General features: G+C 43.9%; 1 protein-coding gene across 1 annotated transcript; it reads right to left on the reverse strand.

Annotated features, from left to right (window-relative positions):
• Positions 1-135: 135 nt before the first annotated feature.
• On the reverse strand, positions 136-3,227 carry LOC133920410 (protein NRT1/ PTR FAMILY 8.3-like). Its single transcript, XM_062365030.1, has 4 exons — positions 3,020-3,227; positions 2,295-2,388; positions 1,889-2,106; positions 136-1,776 (listed from the first exon to the last, which is right to left on the reverse strand). Exons 1-4 carry the CDS (start codon positions 3,071-3,073, stop codon positions 436-438), a joined length of 1,707 nt encoding a protein of 568 aa, XP_062221014.1. The 5' UTR covers positions 3,074-3,227; the 3' UTR covers positions 136-435.
• Positions 3,228-13,101: the final 9,874 nt, after the last annotated feature.

Below are 13,101 nucleotides of genomic sequence, written 5' to 3' on the forward strand. Positions count from 1 at the left end.
AACGACTACTTTTTTACAGGAGGGGGCAGTCTTGGCATTCTTCTGTTGACAGTGGATAGCTGATCAACTATATCGACAGTCCTTAAAATGCAGAATTTCTTCGTTGTATTGAATTGAAGTACAAGAGAAAAGGTACATTGACATCGATATCTTGTAATCTTTCAACTAATCAACTCTATGAGAAAGAAGTAAACTAAAATTCCGAAAGGAAAAATGTTGCTGCCACAGGAATTTGTGCAGTTTCTTTTTTCAAGAAAAGAAAGAAACAGGGCAAAAAGTCCAGTATTTTCTTACTAGTGTACGTTTCCTATGTACCTGCGGTTGAGCCAGTGCCGTATATCTAGTTACCCTTCACCGATTACCAATTGGCGATCGTGCAAAATGTAATGCAATTCTAGTCTTGATGAGAAGCATGCAGAGCATCTGGTAATCACGTCACGAGACGACCGTCTTGAGCTTGTAGTTCTTAGCGAACGCGCTGTACACAACGAAGTTGAGCGTGCACATGGCGGCCATGGTCCAGAAGAAGTAGTCGAGGTGGCCCTGGTTGAGGTCGTCGGAGATCCACCCGGGGCTGTCGGCCGTGGCCGTGAATGCCGCCACAACGGCGTAGATGAGCGAGCTCATGTAGCTGCCCAGCGCGATGGTGAGTAGCGCGAGCGACGTGCACGTGCTCTTCATGGTGTCCGGCGCCTCGGCGTAGAAGAACTCCAGCTGCGCGATGTAGCAGAACACCTCCGCGCCGGCCAGGAAGAAGTACTGCGGGATCTGCCACGCGATGCCACTCGCCTCGCCGCGCGCCGCGCTATCCAGACGCTTCATCTCCACGAGCGCCGCGACCGCCATCGTGAGAGCCATGAGGAGCCGCCCGGCGCCCATGCGTTGCAGCTGCGACGGCTCGCCGCCGCCGGAAGAGGAGAAGCCCCTCAGCACCGGTACGATCACCTTGCTGTAGAGCACCACCCATGTCAGGACGCAGACCACCTCGAACGAGCCCATCGACGCCGCCGGTACGGGCACCGACAGGATGGACATGTCCATTGCGCTGCCCTGCTGGATGAAGGTGGTGTTCATCTGCGAGTACGCCGCGGAGACGATGATGCTGGTCGTCCAGATGGGCAGCAGACGGAACAGGATCTTGAGCTCCTCCACCTGCGTCACGGTGCAGAGCTTCCACGACGAGCCCACCTCCTCCGATATCTCCTCCAAGTCCGACTCCGAGATGATCGCCGCCTTGTCAAGGAAGGTGAACTCGCTGGTGTGCGCGATCTTGGACTGGGAGTCGACCTTGTCGCTGACCTCGTGGAGCATGCCGGCGTCGGTGGGCACCCTGTGGCCGATTTTCCTGCAGGCGGCGACGACGACCTGACACAGGCTCTTGAGCGGCGTGCCAGTCGGCATACGACGCTTGTACATGGGCGTTGCAAGCACGAAGGCGCCGAAGGCGAGCGCGATGCAGGCGGTGGAGATGCCGAAGCCGAGGCCCCAGCTGACGTTCTCCTGGATCCACACGATGAAGATGCCGGAAACGATCGGGCCGAAGTCGATGCAGAGGTAGAACAAGCTGAAGAAGGACGCCTTCCTCTCCCGGTCCGCCGCGTTGTCGTCGTCGAACTGCTCCGCGCCGAACGGCAGCAGCGACGACCGCACCCCGCCGCTCCCGACCGCCACGAGGTACAGCCCGAGGAACGCGATGGTCTGCGCGCCGAACACCGATGTGCCGCCGAGCACCGTGGCCGCCGGCAGGAACGCCGAGAAGGTCACCAGCATCATCCCCTGCAGATTGCGCGTGCAAAAATTAGAATATTACAACGTGGCTGATTAATGCGCTTGGCATGGTTGGAGATGAAGGAGCTAGGCAGGGAGAGTTATCGAAGTTGTGACTTACGAGAAGGTAGATGGCTAGGGAGACGAGGATGGTGTTGTAGTTGCCCCAGAAGGTGTCGGCGATGATGGCGCCGAAGATCGGGGTAAGGTAACTCGTGCCGTACCAGGTCGTGACGTTGGACGCGCTGGCCAGGTTGCTGCCATGGAGGACGGTCTCCAAGTACACCACCAGGTTCGTCGAGATGCCATTGAACGCTGTGCTCTCCAGACACTCGAACCCTGCACGCAGCAGTGGCACCACCCTCCAGCGATTACGATTAGTATAGGCTCAACCTCAATGTTGAGTTGTTGTAGATAATTAACAACTGTTTGTATTTGATTCTTGTAAATGATCGTAGTGAAACTAGCATTTTTATATTTTGTATATTTTTTAGGGAAATTGATTTGGAACATGGAGCTCTGCTCACCAAGAACAACCGCTGGTGCCTTGTTGCCAGTGTGTTTTTTATCCTTGAGAAAAGGCACTTGCAGGCTATCTTCTTGAATCTTTGCCCCGTGACTCTGCAATGGAGAAAAAATGTACAAACTGTTAAAGACAAGAGAATCTGCATATTTTACTGCCTGCATGTTGACAAGTCATGGATATGATGCGCAAGTATGATGCGGATATGATTTGCAACAGCGCTTGTGCTTGCCCGATAATAAGGAAAGAAAGGGCCCTGTTGCAGTGTAAAACCTGGCAATCGGAAAAACTTAAGTTTAATGTGTCTGGCAAATACCGATCATTTTAAGATGTGTATATTCCCCCTTCTATCTTGTTTATTTTAGACTAAGTCTATGTCGATGGCGTGCTGCTAGCTACCTCATCGCAACTGCCCTGTTCCTTCAGAAATGCTGCATCCGACGTCATCGTCGCTTTATGCGTCACATTCTATCCTAAATGGCTAAACGGAGCAATACAAATGCAGACTAAATACTAGCTGCGGAAATTATTTCTGTCAGCCGAGGTAGACGTGTACTTCTAGCTCTAAGGCTTCGTCCCTGCCATTTCGTGCGATGGATGAGGAGTTGGCATGCGGCATGAATGCTGATAAACCAACGACGCATCAATGCCGAAACGGCCCTAGCCTGATCATTTCTAGAAACGACTTCACGAATCACGAATGCACGATGAGAGCGACCGAGTCGTTACCTCGGGCAGCAGCGGCGCGCGCTCGCCCCTCTCCATGGCGTCCCCAGCGTCCATGCCGATCGCCGAGAGCTGCGAGCGTGAGCGCGAGGTGGTTCTCGGGATCGGGAGTGAGCGGCAGAGTAAAGCTGTGCACTCCGAGCTCGCTGGCGCTACTATACCAAGCTCTGTGCTTTTCTCTTCAGCTCTCTGCTCCGAGTCTGGGCTTCGTCTGCTGCTCTGCTGGTGCCGAGCTGCGAGGCCGCTGCGCTGCTTATATAGAATGCGCGCGTGCGCGCACGCAATCGCGTATGCACCTGGCCGCGGGCCGGGCACGCGATAGGTCGATGATGAGCTCAGCTGGGGGCGCGGGGGTGATTTGGTAAGAGTCGCCGTCGCCGCACCGCAGGTAAACTAATCGCGCCCGGGAACGCTTCAAAACAGCGGGGGTTTTCACATCACGGATGCCCATACGAGGAGCTCCTGCCTCCCCAGGCAGAATAGTCGCGGCTCGCCGAGTCAGAAGTTTCCACCCAGTAGGGCAGTAGGTGGAGGTAGCTACAGCACGGGCAGGTCCGGTTCTTCTGAAGAATTGCCGTGCTCGGCGCATGCTCGTGCGGGCGTTCAGTCTCCGGTCAGCTGCCGCGACGGCCAGAGTGGCGCCATGTCGGAAGTGTTTTCGTGTACTTTATGATCAGCTGGGGTCAAAATTTCGCCGAATATGATCGACGTATGACAGGGCTGTGAACGATCCACTCGAGATCTTTCCTTTTTGTCAGGTGAGTTCAGGATGGCATGCACTTTGTCCTGCGTAGCATGAGTTTATTCAGCAACTCTTCACTGTCAGACCAAGGGGATCTGGAAAAGCTTAGCCATCAGTCCATGACTCGTGCAACTCAGTCCTGTTGCGAAGCTCTTTCTCCACTGAACCATGTTACGATGATTCTCAAACGGAACTCATGTTGTAGCGTGACTCGGAAATGCACTGGCCGTGATGGTGTCCCGATAATTTGGGGTTGGAGGCACGTCGCAGGTCGTTCCATGTGAACTTCGATGTTCGTCAGACAACGAGCTCAAATACGATGAAGATAAAAACTACCAGGTCAATCCATAAACAAACTGTATGTTCTTACTTTTCGTCAAACAACGACCTCCTCGATGAAGTTACAAACAGTGCCTTGCAGATTTAGTATACGTAGTTACGTACTGAACCTAACGAGTTCTTGTTGAAGATGGCTATTAAACATTGGCTCACGGAAAGAAATACTTTCCTTTTGCTCAACTCATGAAATCTTCTCTTATATTAACGAGCGATCCACATGATTTTATAATGTATCAAATTGTTTTCAACTCCCTTTTAAAAAGGCATATATGGATCCATATCACGCCGTGTTAACCGTGGTGACGACTGAGGAAGTAGGTAAAGAAAAAGTAAAGTTCAGTTCAATTGACATGATCTAAGAACTCCATCTAAAAAAGGGACAGTGATCTTGGGACTTCTTGTGTGGACAGATTGAAAAACTCTAAGGGAAGATCGGACAAGTTGCAAAAGTTTGGTCATGTCAAGCTTACCTTCCGGTTCTTGTGTTCAGAATCTTCTGTATGGAATATGTGCCACCAGATATACAATGGATAAGACTTGAATGTATCTTCTGTCAACGCGAGACTGGTTTTCTCTTCTGATAAACCACAGATTATACAAACGAAAGAACGGTAATTTCAGCACATTCAGATTTAGGAGAACCTTCGCATTTGATCACAGGACTATCCTGATTTTGTGATTGTTGAGAAACTTCGGCTTCAAAATATAGATATGTAAAATTGATAAGAGGACTACAGCTGTGCATTCAGATGTAAACCAAACTTGGTTTTCTGAAAGTTTCCTCCCCTCTTTTTTTCTTTCAATTCTTCTCCTTTCCTGTGCAGTCATCAACGTCTTGTAGGAGATCTTCTTTGGGTTTGAAGCTTGCTTGAAGCAATTAGATAACATGCAAACAGATGTATTTGTATCTATTTTTTGGGTATACTTTGCAGAGCATGATGGGTAAAACTAGTCTGGCCTGGGCCAACGGTTTAGTGCAACTAATACCTGAATGTTACTATTACGTCCTTACCAAAACCCGACTGTACCTAAATCCTCCCCAAACAATATGCACTGGAGATTTTGACCCAAGATATAATGCATGAGGGTTGGTGGATAAGTTGGTGAGTAAGATTACAAACCACAAATAAACCTTACCAGAATCAGAAGAGAACAGGAGGAAAATGCACCTCAGACTGCTGTCTATTTTGGACGATCTGAATATTTGACATTATCCTCGTATCCTGATATGTATGACTTTGTTGTTCAACTACTTCAGCTGACACAGATTGATGTAGCACAATCACCTACTGCATGTTTGAATGTTTTCCCTGGAGTACTGCACATATTTCTACAATTTAAAATTGAACATGTGGAGCATAGAACAGCTACGTCATACTTGCAATTATGCAAGCATCAAAACTTATGAAACAAAACCCCAAAAAATTGAATTGAAGCCGAGGCCAACCAGATCATCCATACTCACATGCTAAGCAGTTTAGTTTCGCACAGGATGACATAGTGGAAGCTTGAATACAGTTATCAAAATCTATTTGTTTTGTAGCTTATAGGAAGCAGCACATATGCAACAGAATTCATCAGGCGAATGCCTGCAAAAACCTAGTAGTAGTCAAGGTACCCATCGTCCAAGTTTGTGCAATCCACCCCATGTTCCCTTTAAAACTGAAACCAGTGTGACTATTTGTGACCTCAGTAGAGTCTGAAATAGATATTGATAGGACGAGAGCCAATAGTTGGAACTTTGGAGCGGAACTCTGGAGCTCCGCTGGAGCGAAGAGTCTACCTTTGCTCCTTCAGCACTAGCGGATCGTCGGCAGGATAGTTTAGATGAAACGTTCTTAGCTCCCCTCGGTTGTCTTCGCTTTGGCATAAGTTAGTCAGCTTAAACTATTCGCTCTGTTCTAGGACCTAAATTGGTCGTTGTGTAAGAACTCGTGTTTCTTTCCTACTCTTAATACAAAGATACGCAGCCCTCCTGCGTATTCGAGAGAAAAAAAAAGAGAGCCAATAGTACACTTCTCGTTGACTCCGGTGACTGATCATATAAGAACACAAGCTGGATGGACCTAATGAACGAATCTGCCGCTGCTACGGTTAGGTATTGAGGAAGCTGACACCTTATATTCACTAATTGGCCAGCTCTAGCCCTTTCCAGCTTACATGCCATAGTATAGGAAGCCACTGTCATTCCCATAGTCATCACTCATCAACAGGTGTTTTCAAGTTTATCTTGCGTACAAATGCTGTTATGGACCTGTCGATGGACTGCCCTCAGGTATCATAATTCGATATGTTGGTGTTCCTAGGACAAAGCTCATAGTAGCAACTGCAATGCAGGATGCAAAGATACCATACCCCAGCAAGAGTCTGCTAAATCAGCACCTAATACGGGCTGATGGGCATTATAAAATTTATCCCAAGCCAAGTACTGATAGCAGCCTCATTTGAAGCATTTTTGCCATGTAGGACAGAGTGGATATAGACAGCTAAGATGGTAGGGACCCCAAAGAAAGCAGTTCCTTGCAAGTATTCAACGCCTGGAACATCGCAAATCAAGAATGACCCACTTCCTTTAAAGCACGAGTAGAATGACCAAAAAATAGAAATTATGGAGAAGCCTCAGATATGGACTTTTCAACAATATTCAACCATTATATACTGCCTTTGCTGGTACAATACAATATAAAACTAGCATTATTTGTTTTATCTGTTTTTATAGCTCTTCGTGAAATTACCTTTAGGGTGTAAGTTTGTTCCGTACTTTCAGCCTTTCAGAACACAATAGTTTTATCATATATGCATAAAAGTAATTATTTGCTCACTCAAAATGAATGTAGATGGCCTGGACCAATGTCTTCCTTTTCCTTGCTGCTTCAAAATATAATGACATCATTGGCATGCCACCATACCGAATCAAGGCAGAGGCCTATTGCCAGAGAAACAATTGACTTTGCTCAACATCGTGCTCTAGTTGTAACTTGGAAGTCAAAAAAGAAAGAACTCCTGAATGAAGTCTTTAATTTTTTTTCCTTTTGAGAAGGAATTGAATCGCATAGTTATAGTAAAAGGGCTCCTGAATTGGAGGAAAGTAAAATAAAAAAGAGTCCTGTTTCCCTTTAAGCAGCCACCTAGTGGTTAGAACTCAGAAGACCACATTGGCACATTCACAGAAGCAGACATTAGATAAGCACCCAATTACTGCAGTGTGGGGGGACAGTGAGCAGTAAGCAAGCACATACCTCAGCATAATCCAAAAATTGCTTCTACAAATCCCCTTTGCCCTTTTGTTGACCATATGCCTTTTGTCTACACCACATTGCAAACTTAAGAGGATGAACAAATGCATAAAGAAAAAATGCAGCATCGAAGAGATGGAGCTCACAATATTGATCTTCTGTAAGCAACATACCTGTCCATGAACTTCAAACATTAACCTTGACCGCGACACTTGATCTGTAGTATGAGATATGCGCTTGTGATGTCCACAAGACCGGAAAGACCAAGGAGCCCCTTCACCACCAAGCACAAATCTGGGCAATGTGCAGCTGAGGGAGTGAGGATGGAAGACTAGAGAGTGGTGAAACCGAGAACGGCCAACAGCAGCACTAGGACATCCCAGCGAAGCATCACCTCCGGCAGCCGCAGCTGCGCGATAGCAAGAGACGCGGCGGTCTATGCGTGGGACAGCGGCGGCGGGGCCAGGCGGTGATTGGGTTTTCGATGCGGGCACGAGAGGTTGGTGCGGTCGGCGTGGACGAGGAGGTCGTGGGGAGCGGCGGCGAGGCTGCCTCCACCCGCGGCCGCGGCGCCATCGGTAGTTAAGTTGGGCTCGGCGGGCTTTTCGTCTGGGTCGTTTTAGCCAGCCCAGCGCCGGATATTACTGGGCCGAAAAGGAAGCTTGGGCTTTTGTTGGGTTTTCTTTCTCCAGGGAATGGTTGTTACAGTCAAGGTACAAAAAGATTTGACTAATCATTATAGACCTTGATTAGTATTTTGATGCGACTGAGAAATGGGTTTAGTCCATAACTTCCTGATTATACAGACTAATTTCACCTACATGAAACTATTTAACAAAACCTCATGCATGTGGTCAAGATACTTGACTAATTTCACCTACATGAAACTATTTAACAAAATGTCTCTACTTGGTCATACTTGACCCTGTATATATATACCTACCTCTTCTACCTAAAGAAACAGCAATTCCTTGTGCATCACTGCATCAAACACACAAAGAACACGTTGAAGATTTCCAAGGAAAAAAACACGTTGAAGAGATGAAAATGTTTGGTATACCGACATATATATGGTTCCTGGTCTTCTCGTAAACTGCTTAACGTCTTAACGATATGGGTGTCGAGAGTTAGGACCGTTCGAATTGGATTTAGTAGTACACCTCGTGTGGTTGTTGATAAGATATTTGGCTCAGTGAAGTCAAACGCAGAGAACAATACCTTCTGCATCGCGCGCGTTTCCATTTCCATTTCTCTTCTAGTGTCAGTGCTTCCGATCGTCTGCGTATTACTTGTGACGTGTTTTCTGTATGGACCGTTCTTGAAGCAGTTGTTAATTCATGCGAAGATCAGAAGCATCATGATGGTCATGTCTACGCGAACAAAGTTGGTACAACTAACATTTGAGACAAATTCTTACGGAAACGGTTGGCAACCACGTACGGTGAGCCATACGTACCTTGGATTCCCGAAAATTGCCTGCTCAATATTTGACCTGCAACGAGCCTTAAAAAATTGATTTCGATCATGATGTCATGTTGGACAAAGTTATTTTAAGAGTAGAGGTCCGACCAAGGTTGAACTTACGGATAGTACAACAGTTATCGAGCTCCAGCGGTTATCGAAAATTCGTGATAACCGCGATAACCGTTCGAAATTTGAATAAAATTCAAACAAAATTTATTTGATAAAATTTAAATTTTGGGGGAAAATTCGTGAAATTGACCTCTCGGTAACCGATTGAATTGGACCGGTTACCGAGAGATTTTCTCAATTTATCCGCACTGTCATTAACTGCTCGGTTTTATCGGTAACCGCTCGATTTTCTCGATTTATCGATCAGTTTTCTTGATTTTCAGTGAAGTTAAAAAATAAACTTATTTTTTCACCATATATCCTAGGGCTAGAAATAATTTTAGAAATTAGTCCACCACATAAGATGAATATTAGTGACTTTTTCTAGATTTTTGAAAAATTATTTGAGCACTAACAATTGTTAAAAGTTATAAAAATAGTCTTTTTCGGAGAATTTTAGTTTAAATTTTACATATAATTTTTAGATAAATCCAATTAAAATAGGTTGCACATGAATTATGAAACACGTAAAAATAAATTTAAATTTTTTGAGCAACAAAAGTGACAATTTTGTATAAATAAGGTGGACCTGCGAAAAATATTACTGAGAACAGTGTTTTCTACCTAATACTGTTCACACTGGTGGGCCAAGGTTCACGTAACCGACTGAGTTTCGGTGGTAACTGAAATCTCGTGGTAATTATGGTTATCGATTAAAATTTTAAAAAAATTGGAGAAAATTTATTCGGCAAAATTTGAATGTTTGCGAAAAAATCGTGTTTTTGTCCTCTCGGTAACCGCTCGGTTTTGGTCGTTTACCGAGCGGTTTGGGTCGGTTACCGAGCGATTTTCTCGCATTTTTTATTTGATCGGTTACTGAACGGTTTGAGTGGTAACCGCTCGGTTTTCTCGATTTATTGAGCGGTTTTATCGAATTTCAGCGCAGTTCAACAAAAAATATAAAAAAGGGCTCAATCTTGTAAAATCAATAACTAATTCATCTGAGGTTCAAATCAAGTGAAACAAATTTTGTTGGCTTCCTTGTAACATGATCTACATGATAAAAGTATTTATACTCATAAAAAAGTTCAAAATTTTCTGCGAGAAATTTTATTTGTTAAACCAAGTTAAATGCATAGTTTACTCTTTGCTAATCCAAAAATCATGAAACTAATTTTGTTAGTCTTCTTACATGATTCTATATCTTTTAAAAATACATGAACTCATGAATTAGTTATTGTAACATGCATGATTGTGTAAATGTGTTGCGACTAGATTAATTCATAACTGACCCATCACACCTCAAAAATTAGTGAAACCACTTTCACTAACTTATTTATACTATGATTTACGTAGAAAAAATAATAGTAGACATTAAAAAGTTAATTACAGTACTGTTTCTTAACATATTCACTTTATGCTGGTGAACTTTGTAAAAATCATAGAGAATTTAATAAAACTCTAAATAAAGTGAAATCAATTTTAAAGATTCTCTTAAAATACGTTTTATACAAGAAAAATATGTGTTTGCATGTTACACTTTTGCTTAACGTGAGTTAATAACTTAGCCGCACGCTTCAATTTTTTTCATTTTTTTCAAACTTTCTCCCTATAGAATATGATGCAAATGACATTGTTTTTGAAAAAACAATTCACAAAAGGTCTCAAAATTGTGTCTAGTTTTTTTTTAAGATTTGTTTTGAATTTGTTTTGAATTTTTTTTATTTTTTTGAATTTTTTGAATTCAAATTTCAGTTACTGTTCGGTTTCTGAAACCGGACCGAACCGAGAAGGTCGGTAACTTCAATTTTTGGGCGGTTACCGACGGTTTTTTAACCCTGGGCTGGACAGCCCAGCTTTCTGCGAACAGAAGAATTCCCAAGAGGGGTGATTTGTCTCGGAAATAAATAAATAAATATATCTATAATATTTACAAAATTACACGGCTATTTTAAAATTTTGTAGCAATAGGCTACCATCGCCCGTTCATCAGGTGAGAATAAGGTCTCACCCTATAAACATACGACAACTTATGGGTCATGTCGGTTTGAAATAAAAAAATGGCAGTGTCATAGCACGCGTGGCCCATTCAACAGGCGAGACCTTAATGTCGACACCTTGGTCTTGTCAGGTGAACGAGTGATAGCAAGGTCTTGCACAATGAACGAGCGATAGCAAGATCTCACCTAATGAACGGATGACAACAATGTTCCACCCAATAAACGAGTGATACCTTTCCGTGACCGAATTTAATTTTATTTGTAGCATAATAGACATTAAAAGTACAATTATGTCACTTAGAGGGGAGTGAATAGACGTTTTAACAAAATTTCGTTCTTTTTACTATTGGACCTAAACTTGCAGCAGAAATAAACTAATAGATTTTTCACAAGTGAAAAACTTAAATATACTAAACTCAACTAATGCACAAACACCTTAAACCAATACGAAGATTACAATCCTAGAGTGAGACAAAAATTATTCAAATCAATAAAAATAACTCTAATATAAAATTCTGAAATTATTGTTCATCGAAAGTTCCAGTACTGTTTATCGGAAGTTCCAATTTTTCATATCAGAAGTTCCGATCACTTCAAAACACATACCTTAGCTAAACATCATACCTTAAACACATACCTTCACTTCAATATGAACAGTAATAGAAGTTCCAGTATTGTTCATCGGATTTTTCATATATTAGAGAGAATGAGAATTTACAAGTGGGTCCTTTTCTACTAACTCATACCTTAGCTAAACCTCTCACCCTTAGACTATTTAAAATGGGTGGTGCACATGCCTCTTTTTTCTGATGAAGTAGCCGAGTCCATCTCATCCGGTGGACACCTCTACGCTTATGCCATGTCCCATCACCGGTCTCGCGCACGTGCCTGTGAAGTAGTCTGACACGTCTGAGAACCCATCTTATAACGTTTAATGCTACAGGACAGGGCATCGCACCACTATGCTAGCCATGACATATCCGCTAGGGAGAAGTACCTACGGAAGGAAAACACTTGAGTGGAATACATTTAATAAGAATATACTGGTTTGATGAGTACATGTCGCGCGACCTGCAAAGGCTGGTCGTGGGAATCCCTTATGTGGTTATTTGATGGTCGTAGGAATCTCTTATGTGGTAAAGATCCTGGTCACGAAGATACAGACTAGTCGTGCGGTGGGATCTTGATCCAGGAAAGAATCTTCTACCAATTGGATATTGGCTAGTGTGGGACCTCAAAACAGGGAACCCCTATTCTATACATCGACAATATCTTAGTTTGATTGTGAAGAGTCATTGACAACGTTCGAGTTGAGTTAAACTTGATTAGCATGTGTTTGTTGATGTTTGTTCTTATTTATGATTAACTCGAGTTGAAGGATGAATGGAATTGGCAATTTTCTCTGAGTCTAGAAATTTTAGCCTCACCGGATTATCCTGTGCTTGAAATTCTAGCTGCACCGAATGGTCCAGTGTGTGAAAGCAAATGAGGCACCAGAGCATTTTTGTGTGGTGGCAAAATCTGAAAGGGTCATCAGATGATTTGATGTACGGTGATGGTGAGCAACGGAGTATTTTCTACAGGACAAAAAGATTGGCACCAAAATTTGAAGTGAACACCCAATGTTCCGATGTTGGCAAGGAGTGCTCACCTGACTAATTTTTTTCAGAGAGCAGATCTTTCAGTGGACAGAGAAGTAACATTCATCGAATGGTCTGATGGTGTGTACATCAAACACCAAAGACTTCACTGGACAAATATTTACAGAGAGGTTGCAAGCTTGTGATCTGAGAAGTTGAAGACATCGGATGCTCCGGTGATTGGAGTGTGTACATCGGAGTTTTGCACCGGACAAATATTTGCATAGAGCAAAACTTTCAGCACGTAGAATGAGCTATACTGACCGGATGGTCTGATGTTCAGTCACAGAATACACCGGAGCATCTGATGTTCTCGAGTTATGCGGAATATGCTTTGAACTAAGGATTTTTGTTTTAAGGTAATCTAGAGATGGTTTGGAGTGGGAGAAACATGTTTGTTTATTTCATGGTGTGTAGGTGATAGATGCGACTTGACGGTCGATGTCTAGATGATCGGGATCAAGCGGGAGGCTCGGTGTCAGACGATCAAGGATGCCGAGCGGAAGCAAGGATGATCCTAGTAGTACACGTGGAGGTTAAGCAAAACATGGCTGAA

The sequence above is a fragment of the Phragmites australis genome, chromosome 6, assembly GCF_958298935.1.
Source record: "Phragmites australis chromosome 6, lpPhrAust1.1, whole genome shotgun sequence".
NCBI lineage: Eukaryota > Viridiplantae > Streptophyta > Magnoliopsida > Poales > Poaceae > Phragmites > Phragmites australis.

Bases quoted from the DNA above. Each gene is read 5' to 3' on its own strand.
- LOC133920410 (XM_062365030.1), bottom strand. From the start codon at position 3,073: ATGGACGCTGGGGACGCCATGGAGAGGGGCGAGCGCGCGCCGCTGCTG. The intron at 2,389-3,019 runs GTAACGACTCGG...TCTCCATTGCAG, and splicing joins GCGCGCCGCTGCTGCCCGAG to AGTCACGGGGCAAAGATTCA. The intron at 2,107-2,294 runs GTGAGCAGAGCT...TGCTGCGTGCAG, and splicing joins GGCACCAGCGGTTGTTCTTG to GGTTCGAGTGTCTGGAGAGC.